Genomic DNA, 21,053 nt, shown 5'->3' with positions numbered 1-21,053 from the left:
CTCTCTCTCTCTCTCTCTCTCTCTCTCTCTCTCTCCACAGCGGAAATGACGTCATCATCATTTGCATTACGCTTGCAAGACAGTTCAGTCTTCAAGTTAGGGAAGAGGTGGAAAAAAGACGGTGCCAAATCTGGTGGAAAGGGAGGATATTCTATAAGTTCAAAGCCACAGTCATTGCAGCCATGGCGACATCAGACCAATGCATAGACGCATTATCCTGGTGGGACATTTCACCTTAAATTAAGTGAGTTTTCTCCAACATACAAAGCAGCATTATATTGGTGGCTATCAATGGGAAAAGGGTTCGCCTTCTGAGGAGAGGGGACGTTAGAAGTTTCCACTGCTTTGACCGTTCTTTAGTCTCTGGCAGATTGGGGTGAATCTAAGACTCATGCAAGGTTACAAATCGCTGAACAACATCGGCTGGGTCTGCTTCAAAACGGCGGACAGTCTCATGAAGGAAGATGAACCTAGAACGTGGACCCAAAACTGTGGACCCAAAACTGCGGACCCAAAACTGTGGACCCCAGCGTGCTGAAACTTACATGTCATGCCCAGTTCATTTGTCAAAATGTCTCAACCCTTTTTTTACTTTGGTTTTTGCTATGCAACGTGTGCTAAGTTGTCGGTCATCTATAAATCATATCATGTATTGTATCATTATCACTATGAATCCAATCATAAGGATGCAACGCCACATTTGAAGAGACCCAGTGCTCGCCTAAGCTTGTGATTTGTTTTCGACAATGTTCAAATGAACAGTTCTTCTGAAAATACCTTTTTTACACCGTTTATTTCTACCTTGTCGTATAATTCTCGGTCATGCTCTCATGTGGTCCTCTTCACTTCTTTATAACGCACGTTGGTATTTGAAAACTACGTCAGTCCATATCTTCGAATGTTTTATGCACCTTCCTGTTCCAGTTCTTTTTCTTCCCCATTTCGTCTTTCTCTGCCCAAATTAAAAACACATCTGTCCATCCTGACGTGGTCTAAGTTCACCAATCGCCCCTACTCTTGCCACTGCCGTGCACAGTCTTGCAATAGGCGGTATCCGGGCCAATTCTCTAACTCTAGCTGCTATTGGAGTACATTTTCCATCAAATGGGAAGGACGCTTGGCTCTATGCGTTAACCGACAACCGACCAGTTGTACTCCAAATAACCACTCTATGATCAGTGTTGACTATACCATTGCATCATAAAGATTTGCGAACGTTTGATGTTGCATACATCAAGTGATTTGAAACTATCAGATCAAAGGCTCTAATATCCGACTTTGCAACAGTTTTGCAATTATCTAGGATTCCAGAAACGTTAAAAGGAGGCCCATATGGTCGTAACAGTCAGGTAAGATTAGCTTCTTTTTACCACAATTCAAAGTAAACCTAGTTCTTGGGATTGACGGAATCCTGAAGTGCACAACATTATTATTGATTTTCATTGTTATCCTTGTCTCTTGCAGATGGATTTCACTTTATGTCCATATGCATTTGGGGGACCCGGGTGGCCCAGTCGTCTAAGGCGCCGTGATTCGCTGTGCAGAGTTGCGTCCCTTGGGCACGCCAGAAACCTATGATTGTGGGTTCGAATCCCCGTTCGCCCCGATTATGTTTCTAGGTTTGTCAGAACAATACCCGTGCTCGTGGGTTTCACCGAAGTGGTAAACGTCTGAGACCTGCATCCCTTCGGGCTTTCCTCCCACATTAAGCTGACACGCTGTGATATAACTGGAATACTGTTAAAAGCGGCGTTAAACCCAACTCACTCACTCACTCATCTTATAGTGACCATGACTGCTCTTGGATTCGGAGTTGGTATACTGTAATCAATACTGTATACAGAATCAGTTTGACATCAGGAACGCGAGAAAGCACAAGGATTTGATGAAAAAAATTCGCCTAAAAACATAACCGCCTGCCTTGACGCCAGGACTCGTCAGCTTCCAAAAATAAATAAACGCCGAGCGGTTATTTAAGGATCTACGGCAGATGGACGCCGTCGGTGGCGGAAGTGTCATGGTTTGGGCAGGAATTTCAGAGGGAGGCTGCACCGACTTTGACATTGTCAACCAGCATAGGTTGATGGATACCTATTTTAGTTTGTCATGGTAGATTTAAGACAACTGACATAGTCTTCATTGAAGAGCTGTGCTCGGTTTCAATTTTATTGTAGCATGCTTAAATCTACAGGTTACGTAGCATGTAACACAGCATGCACCCAACCCCCCACCCCCCCATCCCACCCTCCACCCCCGAAATCTATGAAAGAAACAAATTTGAGAGTTCGTAAAATATCACAATTTATTTCCACATATGAAGAACACAATTCCTATACAACATCAAGAACGCTTGTTATGACTTTTATGTTCCTTTCGTCTTTTGACGAATATCATTTTCTCAAATTCATTATAAAACAGTGTGCAAAGTAAATACGGTAGCTGACAAAAAGAATTCAGTTTCAAAGAGGTTAATGGTAGTCATGTGTTACCGTGTTGTTCAGGTGAAAAATTGGTTTGCCTTTGCATGTGTTTGTGATGGATGTAAGCTTTTCGTGAACACCTTGTACCATTACTATTTTATAGTGATTCATGAACACATGCTTATGTAATAGTCGGTATACTGCAAAGAACTCCGCTTTTAGCAGATATTTCTTATAAATAGAAATGTTTTTGTCACTTTAATTTAAGACCGGTGAAGATTCCGGGGTAGAATAGATATTCAGCAACCCATACTTGCCGTAAAAGGCGACTATGCTTGTCGTAAAAGGCGACTAACGGGATCGGGTGGTCAGGCTCACTGACTTGGTTGATACATGTCATCGATCCCAATTGCGTGGATCGATGCTCATGATGTCAATCACTGGATTGTCTGGTCCAGACTCGATTATTATACAAACCGCCGTCATATAGCTTGAATACTGCTGAATGCGGCGTTAAACAACAAACAAACAAAATTTTATTTAATGTAACCCTTTCAAATGTATATTCCTTCTAACATCCACGATAGGAACACATCTGAGAGTAGTACTGACTAATTACTTAAAGTAAGATAAATCGCATATTCAGCATTCTCCAGGGCTCGTATTTGGGTAAATCTACAACCACTGGACCCATTCCTGTTGTTCTCGCCATCTCAAATTACACGCCCTTAAGTTTCAGTTTGATTAGTGTAGGTTTACAGATGATGACGTCACAATTCAACTATTCCTGGTCAAGAAATAATATTTGTCCACAAAAACTGAACGATTTGAGGAGGCAGTTAGCCACTATGTGTAGTTGCCTAATTAAGGAACCGTCTATTGAGACCGACACGCTATCAAGGTTTGTGTTCGTCCTTCTCGTCCTTGATGTGAGAAGGAAGATGGGAAACCGGTTTGTCCTTTTCTGTATCAGTGAGAAGTGGTAGCTCTGTCTCGGTCGTCAGTCCGGGTTCTATATCAATCTCGGTATTGTATATACTGCCCTGTCTTACAGACTTCTGAAAAGGTAATGCATAAAATTGGGTTACCATATACAACGCAGACAAGTTTTATAAACAATATTTAACAAATTTATATAGATTAGATACTTGATATTGATGGCAACACAAGACTGCAGTCCAAACAATTTTTTTTCTTGATGCAATATTGTAACGTTACATTAACACGCTGGTAACATCCCATTACACTTCATGTCATGATGCTGGATATTTTTCAGCTTTTCTTTTGATTCGTGAGTAAATGTATAGCTTGAGATCAATGGGGCATACAATCTGTTCAGGGGCGCCATAGGTTGGCCCAGACAGGGGTCACTGGATACACAACTGTTATAATAGCTTTTTTGCACATTGGCAGCAAATCTTAACGCTCAAGAAAATTTGAACAAGTCCTTGACCGAAGATATCTTTTCACTGTATGATTCTCGTATCTTTACATTAGCAAATCAGCTTGGAGCAAAGATTTGCTCACGGTAAACATTCTGAAAAGCAGCAACAAAAAACTTTTAAAATATCCCTTTCTTTGCAAACGTGTATACGTTTGTGCTTTTTTGGTTTCTCTTCGTTTTCCCAATATAAATACAATTTCATGTTTTTAATCGATATATCCCCGTTATATAATAAGGATCAAACTCTATCACATCTCCATGGTAAATAAGGGATATTCCAGCTAACTGTAACATCACTAAAGAATCCATAAATATCACCCACACCATCTGTCATGTATTTGGTATATTCTGTTGATAGATACCAGTGCATTTCTGAAACATGTAGTGCAAGAATCAGTACCTCGTCTGTCTTCGTGTTTTTCCTGCAGTTTAATATATTTCTGACGACTTCGGATAGAAATATGACATAGCGAGGATCGAGGTCCCCATCCTTGTTGAATCCTGTCCCAAACAAAATGTACAATTAACGACCATAATTGAATGGCATTAAATGTTTCTAGTTCACTTATAGGGATGGGCGTACAATCTGAGAACCTTCCCACAACGATAATTATGAATATAATGATTCAACGTTGTGACGGCGTATTTCAACCTTCTGACACGTCGTTTACTTCGTTGTGACAACGTCCATTGTAGTCCATCGAATAACTGTGCATGACGTAATATTATCTATCACATTACTATAACGTACAATTCAACTTTACCGTAATGTACAATACAACGTTACTACAGCGTACAATACAACGTTACTACAACGTAAAATACAACATTAACACAACGTAAAATACAACGGTCCCACCACGTAAAGTACAACGTTCCCATAGCATTGCGATTGCGTGAAAATGACGTACCACAACGTTTGCCCACAACGTTGTGACATCAGAAATGGGAGTCCATGGAATAACATTGCAAAGACGTAATATCATAACAACGTGACAATGTGAACGTGAAATTGTTTGCTGGGAATCGAACATGATATATGGTTGACAAAATTATTTCAGACGAGCAGGCAAGATGGCGTGTAATATTTCAATGTTCACACATTAACCCCACTGACAATCACACTCAACAAAATAACGAAGCATGGTTTTAAGTCAATGAGACCAGGATTGACGGACGGGCAGCATGCCTGCGATTTCAAAATTGCTGACGAACCAGAGGTACCGACAACAAACCAACGAACTAAAGCAAAGTGCGACACCATGCGAACACCGTTCTATAAAATAGTACTCCCTACCTGTCGCCCAGCTAACGAGAAAACCAACGATCAGCACGATTGCGATGCCGAGAGCGCCGAGCCAGGTGTACGACAGAGTGTAGATGACATTGAAACCCGTGCTGGAATAAACAGAAAAGCAACGCGACTTGTCAGTGACAATTTAATTAGATAATGCATTTACACCTGCAAAAAGGTTAAGCACTATACTTCCATCTGATCTTCTTTGAAAGGATATACATATGACACTTATCCCGTTTTGATCAATGTATAAGATGCCACTTAAGGAAGGGAATATATGGATGTCAACTTCTTTATTATGAGTAACACAACGTATGCTCTCTGCCTCATGGCATTCATTCACCTGATGAAGGAGTAAGCATATACTCCGAAACGTTGTGTTCCTCATAATAAAGAAGTTGACATCCATACTTTCTCTTCCTTATGTGAATCTTATAAATGCCTTTCAAAGACCTAAGATGCCACTGTTACCACTGTTGGCACAAGAACAATGTGTGCTTCGCCAGATTGTTACAAGCACTGATTCAGTTCTATATACACAAAGAAGCGCATGATTGTCAAGTACATTGTAACTATTGACAGGAAACTTGAACTAAACACGTAATCAGACACAGGGTCCCTGGTCTAGTTGATAAGGCTTCTGCCCGGAAAGAGGAAGGTCGGTTCCTCGTCACATCAAAAGACGTCAAGAGATCGGAGTTGTCACCCTGCCTGACTGCCTGCTAATCAGGTCTTTGCTTTCTGTTTTCTGTTTGCAGGATTCTTATGATTGAACAATATGTCTCAATGTGTAGAGGATGGCAGTCACACTGGTTCTATTACATGGACGTCTGTGGGTCCATAAAAAGAGGAATACTCAGAAAAACATCCACGACCAGCCAGTTCAACTTGAATAAAAGCTTGAACATATTACCCAGCAAAAGAATTATTAATCCAATATTCGATAAAGTTTATAACGTCCTTACACCGGTTCGACGACATCTGCAACGGTTGTTACGTCATACGGTCCTGCTGTTGACGTCATGAGTCCTGTTGTATTCATGATCAGTGACGTCATATTATCCACAGAGCACTGATCGGTCGGGGCTGGGGTCAGCCAAGGAGTCGGTCTCGTGGCTCCGGAGAACGTGGAGCCAGCGCACAGCCACATCATAACTACAGTGCTTACCACAGTGGAGATTACCGCTCCCTGTGGAAACAAATGTTAGTTAATATGCGTCTGGTCCAGACTCGATTATTTACAGACCGCCGTCATATAGCTGGAATATTGTTGAGTGCGGCGTTGAACAACAAACGAACAAAACAAACAAACAAACAAATCATGCAAAATTCGTTCGGATTAACGAATGCCACTAATCGTTACGGAATTTCAATATATGTCGATGTTCCTGAACGTTTTAATCCCAAAAGCGGATTTCAGGATTAACGAGTTTCAAACTTAGAAAAACTTTAACCGTACAAGATTACTTACTTTAGCGTTAGCCCAGGGACAGAGAGATGCAAGGATAAACAGGCCACACAGAGGACCGTTGAAGGCGGATAGAACAGTCGTAGTAATCTGAAACACCATGTTTTTTGATGAACCATTTATTTAAGGGTATAAGTTATTATATATATTATGTCAGACATTCTCAGGTAGTAGCGAGGTATCTTCTATTTGAGAATAGATATAATGTCTGTCTATGTGTAGCTCGAGGCTATGAAAGACTGAATGAGTTGGGTTTAACGCCACTTTTAACAAACAGTATTCATTATGCGTGTTCGGCGTGTTAGCTTAATGTGGGAGAAATCCTCGAGGTAACGCAGGTCTGAGACGTTTACCTCTTAAGGGAAACCCACGAAAACGGGTATGGTGACAAACCTAGAAACATAATCGGGGCGAACTAGAATTCGAACCCACAATCACAGGTTTCTGGCGTGCCCAAGGGACGCAACTCAGCACAGCACCCGTGCCCCTTACTACAAAAGTGGTGCCTTTTACAATACATTGGACATTCACCTGAAATGGTAACATTCCCAACAGTATCGTAAATAGCTGCATAATCAATAACGCCGTCTTTGTTACTAAATAAATGATAATTGTGAAAGTCAAATGATTGTGTTCTACACAAATTGACAACGTAAATATTTTAATCAAACAAAAACTATATCAAATATTTTAAATATATCAGATCAGGTTCAGATAAATTGTTGAACTAAATGGATGCTTTCAATTCGTCAATGACAGTGAACCTTCACATCAACACACCACCTTAATATCATGTCTTTCACAGAGGGCCCGTGAAGATCCGGGGTAGAATAGGTCTTCAGCAACCCATGCTTGCCGTAAAAGACGACTATGCTTGTCGTAAATGGCGACTAACGGGATCGGGTGGTCAGGCTCGCTGACTTGGTTGAGCTGTCATCGATCCCAATTGCGTGGATCGATGCTCATGATATCAATCACTGGATTGTCTGGTCCAGACTCGATTATTTACAGACCGCCGTCATATAGCTGGAATATTGCTGAGTGTGGCGTTAAACAACAAATCAAACCAAAACCAAAAAATCTTTCACAGAGAGCACTCATATTTATTACCCAGGCTAAACATTGACTGGATATTGTCAGCATAGCGGGACGCCAAGCAGCCCTGACATAGTCGGTAACATATTACATGATAAAGTTATTATGGACCTGCGTAAGTGTTCCTCCAATGAGAGAAATAAGGAGAGCGACTCCACAGGACAGGATTCCGAACAAAACCACTGAAACACAGGAGGATTAATGATATAAAAATGCAAGACTATTTACTGATGAGTCTGCCATGACACTGAACACATAGTCGGCAAAAACGGAGAGAATGTATGGATAACAACTTCTTTATTAGGTCTTTGAAAGGCATTTAGAAGTGATACACATAAGGAGGAGAATTTATGGATGTGAACTTCTTTATTATGAGGATCACAACGTTTCGGAGTATATGCTTACTCCTTCATCACCTGATGACACAACGTTTCAGAGTATATGCTTACTCCTTCATCACCTGATGACACAACGTTTCAGAGTATATGCTTACTCCTTCATCACCTGATGACACACCGTTTCAGAGTATATGCTTACTCCTTCATCACCTGATGACACAACGTTTCGGAGTATATGCTTACTCCTTCATCACCTGATGACACACCGTTTCAGAGTATATGCTTACTCCTTCATCACCTGATGACACAACGTTTCAGAGTATATGCTTACTCCTTCATCACCTGATGACACAACGTTTCGGAATATATGCTTTCTCTTTCATCACCTGATGACACAAAGTTTCAGAGTATATGCTTACTCCTTCATCACCTGATGACACAACGTTTCGGAGTATATGCTTTCTCTTTCATCACCTGATGACACAACGTTTCAGAGTATATGCTTATTCCTTCATCACCTGATGACACAACGTTTCGGGGTATATGCTTACTCCTTCATCACCTGATGACACAACGTTTCAGAGTATATGCTTATTCCTTCATCACCTGATGACACAACGTTTCGGAGTATATGCTTACTCCTTCATCACCTGATGACACAACGTTTCAGAGTATATGCTTATTCCTTCATCACCTGATGACACAACGTTTCGGGGTATATGCTTACTCCTTCATCACCTGATGACACAACGTTTCGGAGTATATGCTTACTCCTTCATCACCTGATGACACAACGTTTCGGGGTATATGCTTACTCCTTCAGCACCTGATGACACAACGTTTCGGAGTATATGCTTACTCCTTCATCACCTGATGACACAACGTTTCGGTGTATATGCTTATGGTGAAGAAGGAGTAAGCATATACTCCGAAACGTTGTTTTCCTTAATTAAAGAAGTTGACAACCATATATTCTCCTCCTTAAACTTCTTTATTATACGGTAATAGCGACGTTTTCCTAATCCCATTATCAAGCATGACTGCTGTTTGATAGGCATTTCTTGAAAAAATTGACGGATGACAAAGTTGACAAAAAATAGACAGTCTTGCTTGACTACGGTATAAGGCTCTATGCAGAAACGTCTCTATATAAGTGTAACAAAGACGTTTTTATCGATAAATATTTGTCTATCTTTTGTCTACTTTGTCATCCGTAACTTCAAAGAAATGCCTATCAAACAACTGTAAGCATGTAAATAATATATTTCCCATATATCTGAGAGGAATATCTGTGTTTTTCATTTTGTGTATGGCGCAACTTGATGTAACGGTCACCTGATACTTTAGCTATCACCGTTGCTGTGAGTTCGGAAATATTTGGAAGGCGAGGCTTGAGAATGTCCTCCCAGGTCATCGCTGACAGACTGGATAGTCCAGATGAAATTGTGCTGTGAAACAAGAACACCAACAGTATTATTTGTACACGTGCACGAGTATCCATGTGCCCTGTAAGTGTATGCTATGCTATGCTATGTATCGATATATGGCGATAGTTATTTTTATATCTATACAGGTCAAAAGAATGCTTACCGCATTGATAAACAGAATGGAACAACAATAAACAGATATATTAGAATGGAACCGTGTGCAGCACTATACATAAACACCAACATAAACACCAACATAAACATCAACATAAACACCAACATAAACACCAACATAAACACCAACATAAACATCAACATAAACACCAACATAAACACCAACATAAACATCAATATAAACACCAACATAAACACCAACACCAACATAAACACCAACACCAACACCAACATAAACACCAACATAAACACAAGTTGTTCGAGCCCCAACACCGTAATCCAAATGTGATAATGTGAACTGTTGCTTATTTTGCGAAGAACGGAAAATGTGACCACAAGGGTGCTTGAAATGACATGCACCAGGGGTATACAAATTGTTCTTTTATGTCACTAAGCACACATTGATGCCAACACGCATCCGGGATGCCGAGACACACAGTAGTACAGCGAGAGCGAGAGCCGAGAACGGTTAGACCGTGTTTCACAGCACCCATGACAACATGTACCGGTGAACACAACATCTGAAGGATAGCTCCATCAGCCGTAAATGCTTTGGGTGACATGGTGGACCGGCAAATAGAAACCAGATGTTGCGGGCACCGGCGTCAGAGCACACGTGTACAGACAATACCGGTAACCATCACCACTGCGGAGACTGAGATTAGTAATGCCAAACGATCACCGCAAGTCTTCTACGTGATCTAACACCAGCAGCATCAACAGGCTAGCTTCGTCATCCTGCTCGCCAGACATGTCGCCCATTGTCTAGGTTGATTGGTTGGTTTGTTAGTTTGTTGTTTTAAGCCGACGGCGGTCTGAAAATAATCGAGTCTGGACCAGACAATCCAGTGATAGATATCATGAGCATCGATCCATGCATTTGGGATCGATGATATGCTTCAAACCTAGTCAGCGAGCCTGACCACCCGATCCCGTTAGTCACCACTTACGACAAGCCTAGTTGCCTTTTACGGAAAGCATGGGTTGCTGAAGACCTATTCTACCCCGGAGCTTCACGGGTCCATTGTCTAGGATGCATGGGTCCGCATCCGTTGTCTAGTGAAAAAACACCATCTGCGGTTGCCTGGATAGCGGAAAGTCGGTGGTTCTACCCCAGACCGAGTCATACCAAAAGCCTTTATAATGCGGTATTTGTTGTTATCCTGCCTGGCGCTCGGCATTAAGTGAGTGAGTGAGTGAGTTGCGTTTAACGCCGCTGAGCATCATTCAAGACAACAAGGCCACCAGTGCACCGCATTCATATAACTGCAGCATGGTATCACAGAGGGCTAGCACCTTAAAACCGGCATTAGGCCAAACTTGTACAAGCAGCCACACCGAATATTCTAAAGGTTTAACATCTTCAAAGTCAACACATGAGACCTACCTTAAAGACGCACTGAACAACGCCGCCAGGAATAGTCCCGGCATTCCAGGCAATCCCTGGAATATATCCATCACCATAAATGGTATGATCTGAAAGAAACAAGACCATTTTCAAATTAAATCCCTTGTCTAAAGCTTAAGTTAGTGAGTGAGTTGGGTTTAAAGCCGCTTGTAACCGTATTTCCAGGACTGCATTACCAATTGCAGAGAGCATGTGCTGGGAATCCATCACGGCATCGACTTAAGTATATCAATGTGTAATCACACCCATCAAATCACGAGTGGAGATAGCTGACGTTACGTCACACACGTCCAAAATCAGTGCCAAGGTCAGCCACCACGTGTCTTTGGATTTCTTGGCGTGTATGCCGATTTTTAAGGTAACCGATGTACAAAAAGATAAATGAAGACATGGTTGACTTCAGTTTGTTTTCTCAATGGGAGTTTTTGAGGCTACAAGCATATGTACTCAAACGTCGCATTTGCGTGAGTGAGTAGGGTTTAAGCGGCTTTGGACAGTATTCCAGTTAGACCATGGCATGTCCACTTAATGTTGAATAAGCCCGAAGTGATTCAGGTCTTTAACATTTTGGTGAAACGCCGGACACACCTAGAACCATGGCGATCACAGGTTTCTGGCCTGCCTAAGGGACAGTTAATTGCGGCGCCTTAGACGACAAGGTCACCGCGCCAGGCCATGGAGTCCTCTTAAACTTAAGTAAGATCTTACAAGTGTATGAAGGTTCTTTTCAAATTATGAATAGCTTTATAGTATACGTTGTAAGTTTGCTTGTGTGTGTGTTTATGTGACTGACACGCTGATGTTCGTGACCAAGGCTATGTTTAAACGTGCCTCTTTTAGAGGATGAGGAGTCGTCACATTGGAAGCCCTGCATTTGTTAATTTCCACCAATTTGTTTTTCTACCAAATCAAATCGTTTTGAACAAGGCGAGTGAGTATGGTTTTACACCGCTTTTAGAAATATTCCGTCAATAGCAATGCAGGGAAGATCAGAATAGGGCTTCACACAGCGCACCCATGTAGTGAATCAAACCTGGGCCTTTAGCGTGACGAGCGAACGCTTTCACCACTCGGCAACGCCATCGTACCGCCAAGACCTACACAACGTCCACTGTTGCCATCCAAAATTGGCTTCCAGAGGAGATGGCGCTTGGGTGAGATCAATCAATATAGCCTTGGAAATATGGCGACAATGAAAGTGCATCACAATGCGTTACAGACCATTGTGGCATCATCGGTTACCATAACGTCATAAATGACACCACTTATCTCTCTGCCACTGAACCTGTTTTCTGTACGTTTTACACACCGAGCCCCGTCGCACAAAGCGATCTCAGCGCTAGGAATGTCGTAATCCTATGTTAAAGTATGGGAGTAACGTTCACCTCAGTGCTAAGACAGCTTTGTGCACCGGGGCCTTGGACACTGGATATAACGGTTTATAAAATGAAAAAGTTTGGAGAAATTGATTTGGGATGACAAACACGAAACATTCTTTGTGTTTATCTTATATTATCGATATGTGTTTGATTGTTATTTTTCCTGTGTTTTGTTTAACGCCACACTCGGAAACATTCAATATGATGGCGGCCTTTACTTAATCGAGTCGGGACCAGACTGTCAACTTCTTTATTATGAGTGAGGTGAAGTGAAATGGGGTTTAGCGTCGCGTCCAAGATTATTGCACTTATATAGCGACGTGCGTGTGTGCGTGGCTGCTTGTACTAGTCCGGACTGATGCCGATTTATAGTGCTAGCACACTGAGATACCATGCCGAAGTTTAACATGAATACCCCACTCAGACACAGTATACTGACTCCGAGCCTACCAGTCCTTGTTTTAGCCCCTTAATGACGAGCCAGACAGGCTAACAACAAGTACCATCTTTGAACGTCTTTTGGTATGACGCGGCCGGTGATCGAACGCCGGACCTTCCGCTCTCCGGGCGGACGTTCCACCACTAGACCACGGAGGCGGTACTTTATTATGAGGAACACAACGTTTCTTTCACCTTCCGAAACGTTGTTTTCCTCATGATAAAGAAGATGACATCCATCAGTTCTCTTCCTCGGAGTTACTTAGTTTTAAATTTATGCGGTGGTCGTTATAATACGACACTTAATTAATAACAATGTCTGCTATGTTTGAGTGAAATACTGACCTGGTTCGGGTTGTGTATTTGCCCCGACTCCAAAGGGTCACAGCTGACGTTCACGTAGTAGGCGTATGCGACGATGCCCTCAATCATTGCAAGTGTAATAGTTATCCAGAAGGCAGGGCTCACTATTAACATTACCCTGGCGAATACAAAAATTTATATATGTTTCATATACAGCGTAAATTTGTTTTTCACTTTTGGATGGAAACTATATGTCCTGCCTTTGCTCGCTAAATACAATGTATATTCCTAATAAAGGCTATTATAATTCATCTCAAAACAAACAAACATTATAGTCACTTTAGCATAAAATGTCATTCTTAAATTTGACCATCTATCACAAACAACATGACACGTTTTACTGTACGTGCGCATTGATATATTACGTCCAAATGTCAGTGATTAGTCTGTCGGGAAGTTAGAAAGTCAATATAGTTCAAACTCAAGCTTGTATTTTAGACAGCGACGTTACTACATATGGGTAAACACTGTTGCCTATTACAATTTTTCTACGTCAGTGATCGCCTTTCGCAGTATTCCATTTGTCCAAGTGTAATTGCCCTTTGTCAAAGGGAACCTACTCCAGTCTATGAGACGTCACGTTCGGTGAATGTCTGGCCTGTTATAGCCTTACGAAATGCTGTCAGATGTCCAACACAACTACCAAGCGAAAGAAGATAACATATTTCGGCCTGATCCTACTGTTTGTGTAGCCAAGAATGAAACTTGTTTCGTATCTGCTGTGTTCCAGACATTTTTCGGCGCCATAATTATACTGATGTCTACATGCAGCTAGATGTTGAAGCTCTGCATCACTATTGTCTTGTTTTGTCTTTGTAAGATAATTATAAGTAGTAAAAATTAAATAATGCTGAGACTCACTTCTTTGCTTCAGCGAGTGTTGGCGTGGAGCAGACCCTCTGTATAGTGGACTGGTTGAAGATAAGGCCGGACGATCGAGCGAATGTCCCCAGAAACAACCCCCAAAACGTGTGACGGACAGTCGGGTCCATGTCAAAACTAGGTAACAACATCATGGATTGTAAGATTGCCCAATGTGAATGAGTTGATGAGAGTATGGTTTTCCGACGCATTTTTCAATATTCCAGCTATATTACGGCGGGGGAACACCAGAAATGGACTTCACACATTGCACCCACCTGGGAAATCGAGCCCAAAACTTGTGCGTGACGACCGAACGCTTTAACCACAAGGCTACCCCGCCTTCCCTTGTCCAATGTGAGGCATTAAATGCATGCATGTGTGATCGTAGGTTTAAAGGCGTAGGTGGCAAGACAACATTCTACGTTGTCGCTATTTAGTGAGTGAGTGAGTGAATGTTTAACGTGCAACGCCATTTGGGTGACCTGACAAGGTATCAACCATGACTTAGAACCAAAACACAGGACAACCTCAGTCGGTCCAACTTCAAATCAGAAGGCTCAAACTGAGTATGTTTGTATGTGTTTGCGTACACTTGTGTGAATGTGTGGTTGCATGTGTGCATGTGTTAGTGCATGAGTATGTGTGCACGTGTGTGTGTGTGTGTATGGCTATGTGTGCACATGTGCGTATACTTGTGTGTGCATGTGTATGTGTGTGTGTGTCAGTGAGTGTTTGTCTGTGTGAAAAATGAAGTAACCTTCACACATCCCTTACATCCCTACCCTTACGTCGATTCCCAGATATTAGAATCCCGATCTTTATTTAAGTGCAGCATGAAACCCTATCTCAATCATGTATTCCTGAACGTGATCTCTGAGAAACATCAAATATTCTTCAACATGTCCACAGTGCCCTTGTCTCAACTGGTGTTTCAGCTCAATGTCTCATTGTAACGCCATGCAGCAATCCACGTTCTGTCTCGTTTACTGCGACACATGTTTCCAATGTTTCAGTTTTCTTTGATTTTTGTTTGTTTTGTTTTCGCGACCACCTGGTGTCATCATTGAATTTTCAGTGGTCCATTCATATAACTTTCCCACCTATTTTGCCCTTTACGCCAAATGGAATCTGTTTCGGTGAACAAGCAAGAGGAGTTATTATTGATATTGATGTTTTATATCAAACTTGTTTTAAAATTTGTTGACGACTTTCGCAAGCACAATTTCTCTGGTACATGTAATCAGCATTTATCACAGCTGAACATTTTGAGAATTTATCTTTAGAATATATTCATTAAAAGATATTGTCCAATCTCACTTGAAAAAATTCAGGCGTCCACCCTTAGCCGCAGTGGTCCAGACAGTTTTAATTCCACCTGCGTCCATAGTGCCCTGAAATACGATGTCAGATATAATGAATTCATCGCAGAATCCCAATGTTATATAACTGACTTTTATGAGACAACTGGTGACAACAATTAAATGAGTTTTTGTTCTTATTATCAATTTTGTTCAGGAGCGTGAGTTGCAAATAAAACACTTTTGTTTTCTATTATTTTTTCATGGCATTTGTTTATAAATCACTGTAAGTTAGGATACCAAGTTTCGCGAAAAGGTAAGCGTATGCTACCCCATCTTCAGTACCAGGGACAGACACATGCAAAGGCAAGTTAATTGTTCACCTGAAGACACGGGACAATGCCATGTCCGCCTGATTGTGGTACTTTGTAAGTAAAGATAGTGAGTTACTTCGAATTCTTGTGTTTAACGCCGTTGTTTGTTTGTTTGTTGTTTAACGCCGCACTCAGTAATATTCCAGCCATATGTCGGCGGTCTGTAAATAATCGAATCTGGACCACACAATCCAGTGATTGACATCATGAGCATCGATCTACGCAATTGGGATACGATGACATGCATCAACCAAGTCAGCGAGTCTGACCACCCGATCCCGTTAGTCGCTTCTTAATTACCGCAAACATAGTCACTTTTTACGGCAAGCATGGGTTGCTAATGACCTATTTTTACCAACATCTTCACGGATCTAACGCCGTTGTGAACGCTTTGAATTATAGCATGACGTTTCAGCTTACCATTGGAGCCAAAAGTCTAATGGTATGCATGCTTTAGACGTCTACCGCGCGTATCCGCTGGGTATAGCGTAGACAAACCACGGATCATAAATACACATTTTGCAGCATTTTTCCAAGGACTCAAACCAGTGTTTACTATACCAGCCAGCCCGACAGTCGCCTGATGGTCTAACTATTCTAACATTAAACAGTACTATTCTTATGTTTACCCTTTGTTACTTTTTTTCGTTATTCTAGAAAATTCTGGACTGGCAACAAATTATCTAGTCTGGTAACTTTGCAATGTTGCCAGTCCGGTTGTCTGGCTGAAATTTTGGGGACTTTTATACACTGACTCAAACTCAGTTTTATACGAGAAGGGCAAACGCATTGAACACTCTGGGACCTGTCCGGTAGTGGATTACTAGGTGTGCTCCTACCTTGATGATGATTGCAAACATGCCCGCAAACATCACTAAAGCCTGGAAGACATCAGTCCAGATGACCGCCTTCAGTCCGCCCTGCAAACATTACAGCCATTCAAGGAACAGAGCATTGAAGCTTCGGAGAAGGCGTAATTTGAGATGAGTGCTATATGTAAGATATTTTCAATCATATTCGATTGGCTATACCTCGCATAACAATATAAAGAATAATATCCACATAGACATTTTGCTCAGCTACAAATATTAGATATGTTTTGGATCAATTCATGAAACGAAAAAATTGACATAAAATATAAATGATTTCTCACCATTGCAGTGTACATTATAGCTGCAGCTGCAACCAGGAAGATGGAGCCGGACTGGGGAAATCCCGTCACTATTAATAGACCAACATGGCAATAAATGGTTAAAAGGAAACATTTAATTAAGTTTAGTCATAAATAACATATATTGTTCTACAACCTGGAAGAAAAACGTATCTAAAGTGTTGAGACATATGTCACAAACCTTTTTATACAAAGTAGAAATTAAGATTTTGCTGGTGATTGTCAAACGTTTTTGAAACGTACATACACAATGGTATTACTTGAATAACAATACAATATCAATAGATATCAATGGATGAGCACATGGTTGATAGTGTGAACATAAGAACTATGCCGTAAGGTGAATCATAACATCAGCGACTAAGTACTATTCTAAGTACTATTTCAACACACTGCCCATTGTTAGCATCAGATCCATATCTGTGTCACTTCTCCCTCTCTTCTGTAGTTAGTGAGTGAGTGAGTGAGTGAGTGAGTTGGATTTTAACAATATTTCAGTAAAAATGATAGCGTGTCTGCTTCATGTGGGAGGAAAGCCCGAAGTAATGGAGGTCTGAGATGTTTACAAACCCTCGGGTATGATCGTCATTAAGACGAATATGGAATTAGGCACAACGAATATGCGTTTCCTGAGACACTTAAGCTAGCTGTGTTCTACGTATCTTCTAATAAAGTGAGGGGCGGTGAGGTAGCCCAGTGGTTAAATCGCTTCCGAAAGGCGCTGGTTCGAATCCCCTCATAGGTGCAATGTGTGAACCCCAATTTGGCGATATTGTGGAACACACCCATCCTCACTCACACATCATATGGACAAAACAAATTCCAAAATCATAAGAAATATCTGTTCAATGTACGAATCCGACTATATCACGAATATGTGTTTATAAATCAGATTAAATTATTAATGACACCAGGTTTTCTCGAAAAGGTAAGCGTATCCTGCCTAATCATATCAATGCCCAATATTTAGAATTTTAGAAACATGCACGTACCTGCCTCCAGTGCTATAGCTGGTCCAAATAACACAATGCCCATATAGAATACCTGGAATGACGAATATTTTGAACATGATATATTTTGAAATATTCGATTTGACGAAGGTCTAAATAAAATTATTATCGTATTGATGAGGGCATAACATTGAAATACATTGTCCTATGGAAGCTTCATCATAGCGACTGGATTTATTCCGGAACGTATTCATCCGTACTTACATATGTGAGGATACCAAGGGTCGTTCCAACGTGACGTACATGACGAGATTTGAACCTTCCATCGAGATACTGAAAACAAAACATGAATTATTTTTTGGGATATACATTTGAACAAAACTCTACGGCATAAGAAAGACCCTTATATCTATACCATAAAATCATTCTGCCACGTTTAACAAGTAAATCTGGTTCACGCCGTATTAGCAATGTGACAACGGGATCCACTCATTACGCAAGTGTGGAAACGAACCCAGGCCTTTGGCGTTACAAGCCGCCTCTATAACCACTGGGCTACCCTGCGATCCATTAACTTAAAGAAACCTAGAGAAATAAGTCATTGCCTTTCGCAAATAAATATGACAAAGGATGATTGATAGTTTGGGGATTAATCACATTGAAATCCCCGAACGGAATAGGTCTTAAATTTGTCATGCGTGTCGACTTAAGCCGACTTATGTACGAGGTTGCTACAATGTGTAACTTGGATGTGTCATCGTAACCCTACGGTGTGGTCTATTGCTCATAATATCAATCACTGGAGTATCTGCATCAACCGAACCTGACAACGCGATCCCGTTAGTCGCCTCGTATGACAAGCATGGGTTGCTGAAGACCTATTCTACCCCGGATCTTCACGGGTCTGACAATGTTATGCTAGGGTTTGAACCTTACGAAATGACGATAGTGATAGAGCCTGACAAAGTGACGATAGTGATAGAGCCTGACAAAGTGACGATAGTGATAGAGCCTGACAAAATGACGATAGTGATAGAGCCTGAAAGTGACGATAGTGATAGAGCCTGACTAAGTGACAATAGTGATACAGCCAGAAGTGACGATAGTGATACAGCCTGACAAAGTGACGATAGTGATAGAGCCTGACAAATAGATGGTAGTGATAGAGCCTGACAAAGTGACAATAGTGACGATAGTGACGAAGTGACGATAGTGATAGAGCCTGACAAAGTGATGATAGTGATAGAGCCTCACTAGGTGACAATAGTGATAGAGCCTGGAAGTGACGATAGTGATAGAGCCTGACAAAGTGACGATAGTGATAGAGCCTGACAAATAGATGGTAGTGATAGAGCCTGAAAGTGACGATAGTGATAGAGCCTGACAAAGTGACGATAGTGATAGAGCCTGACAAACAGATGGTAGTGATAGAGCCTGAAAGTGACGATAGTGATAGAGCCTGACAAAGTGACGATAGTGATAGAGCCTGAAAGTCATGATAGTGATAGAGCCTGACTAAGTGACAATAGTGATAGAGCCTGAAAGTGACGATAGTGATAGAGCCTGACAAAGTGACGATAGTGACAGAGCCTGACAAAGTGACGATAGTGATAGAGCCTGAAAGTGACGATAGTCATAGAGCCTGAAAGTGACGATAGTGATAGAGCCTGACAAAGTGACGATAGTCATAGAGCCTGACAAAGTGACGATAGTGATAGAGCCTGAAAGTCATGATAGTGATAGAGCCTGACTAGGTGACAATAGTGATAGAGCCTGAAAGTGACGATAGTGATAGAGCCTGACAAAGTGACGATAGTGACAGAGCCTGACAAAGTGACGATAGTGATAGAGCCTGAAAGTGACGATAGTGATAGAGCCTGACAAAGTGACGATAGTGATAGAGCCTGACAAAGGGACGATAGTGATAGAGCCTGAAATCGACGATAGTGATAGAGCCTGACTAAGAGACAATAGTGATAGAGACAGAAGTCACGATAGTGATAGAGCCTGGAAGTGATGATAGTGATAGAGCCTGAAAGCGACGATAGTGATAGAGCCTGACTAAGAGACAATAGTGATAGAGCCAGAAGTCACGATAGTGATAGAGCCTGGAAGTGATGATAGTGATAGAGCCTGAAAGCGACGATAGTGATGAAGACTCCAAAGTGATGACAGTGATAAAACATGAAAATTTGAATGATGGTCATGGAGACTGACAAAGTGATGATAGTGGTGAAGTATGAAATGTGATGAGAGTAATAAAGCCTGACCCAGCTCAGCTAGTTCCTTTTTCTAAATCAGAACCTACCTCGTAAGCGCTTGTGATTTTCAGGGGATGAATCAGTGGTATCATCAACACCCTGCATATCAGAAACGATGCCAAGAATCCAAACAGTGCTATCCAGACTTGTGCCCCGTACACGTACACTTCAGCCGGAGTGCCCAGCATCATAATGGACGACTCAAACGACACCATGAGCGACACAGCGACGGGGAGAAACTTCATGGCTCGTCCACCGACCAGAAACTCGGATGTTGTTCGCTGACGTCCACCAGACAGAGCAAAGTAAAGTCCTATGCCAAGTGAGATGAGAATGGTGGCGCCGAACACCACGTAGTCGACGATGTGGAAGCTGTGTTTGGTGTCTCCCATTTTGTTTCGTTTTCCCAGCTGTATGTTAGCAAATTTATACTATACCCAGCTGTAAATGATAACCTTTGTTAGGGATAAGCAGTGAACAATAAACAATAAAACCTTTGAACAAGTATTCTTCAATGAGTTGTGTCTTGGATTTCGGAGGAAGCTCTTGATACGTCCAACAGTTTTGGGGTGCGAAGAGAAATCTTGGGATGCGTCTTTGTAGATACAATGGCATTTATGGATATGACAACATCGGCATAGACTTGCGTTGAACTCCACCTTGAACTGAGTCTTGACAACTCTTGGTGATCCGTTCCTCTGTTACGTTGCCGAAGATGTCATTGTCAAAAACACAATGGAGACGTACGTTGTGGGGCAAATCCTTCTGGAAATAAATAAATCAGCATTTCATTTATACGCATCAATAGAACGAACGACTGATTTTAAGAAAGGCGGAACAAATCCATGCATTTCGAATCAACGTCTCAAATATGTAGTTGTAGG

General features: G+C 41.5%; 1 protein-coding gene across 1 annotated transcript; it reads right to left on the bottom strand.

Annotated features, from left to right (window-relative positions):
- Positions 1-3,316: 3,316 nt before the first annotated feature.
- Positions 3,317-20,561, bottom strand: LOC139448677 (sodium-coupled monocarboxylate transporter 1-like). The gene is made up of 16 exons (XM_071230231.1): positions 20,217-20,561; positions 18,173-18,241; positions 17,951-18,002; positions 16,941-17,008; positions 16,627-16,707; positions 15,433-15,506; positions 14,113-14,250; positions 13,234-13,369; positions 11,051-11,139; positions 9,398-9,510; positions 7,836-7,906; positions 6,633-6,719; positions 6,127-6,350; positions 5,162-5,262; positions 4,265-4,365; positions 3,317-3,478 (listed from the first exon to the last, which is right to left on the bottom strand). Exons 1-16 carry the CDS (start codon positions 20,559-20,561, stop codon positions 3,317-3,319), a joined length of 1,911 nt encoding a protein of 636 aa, XP_071086332.1.
- Between the last annotated feature and the right edge of the window lie 492 nt (positions 20,562-21,053).

Source organism: Haliotis cracherodii, unplaced genomic scaffold (assembly GCF_022045235.1).
Source record: "Haliotis cracherodii isolate W230 unplaced genomic scaffold, xgHalCrac1.p SCAF_7, whole genome shotgun sequence".
NCBI classification, from domain to species: domain Eukaryota; kingdom Metazoa; phylum Mollusca; class Gastropoda; order Lepetellida; family Haliotidae; genus Haliotis; species Haliotis cracherodii.
This window is presented reverse-complemented; position numbering and strand designations above follow the sequence as displayed.

Coding starts and splice junctions, on each gene's coding strand:
- LOC139448677 (XM_071230231.1), bottom strand. CDS start 20,561: ATGGGAGACACCAAACACAGCTTCCACATCGTCGACTACGTGGTGTTC. Junction 16,708..16,940: donor CTATAATGTACACTGCAATG/GTGAGAAATCAT, acceptor TAATGTTTGCAG/GGCGGACTGAAGGCGGTCAT. Junction 15,507..16,626: donor TGTTTGCAATCATCATCAAG/GTAGGAGCACAC, acceptor ATCGTATTTCAG/GGCACTATGGACGCAGGTGG.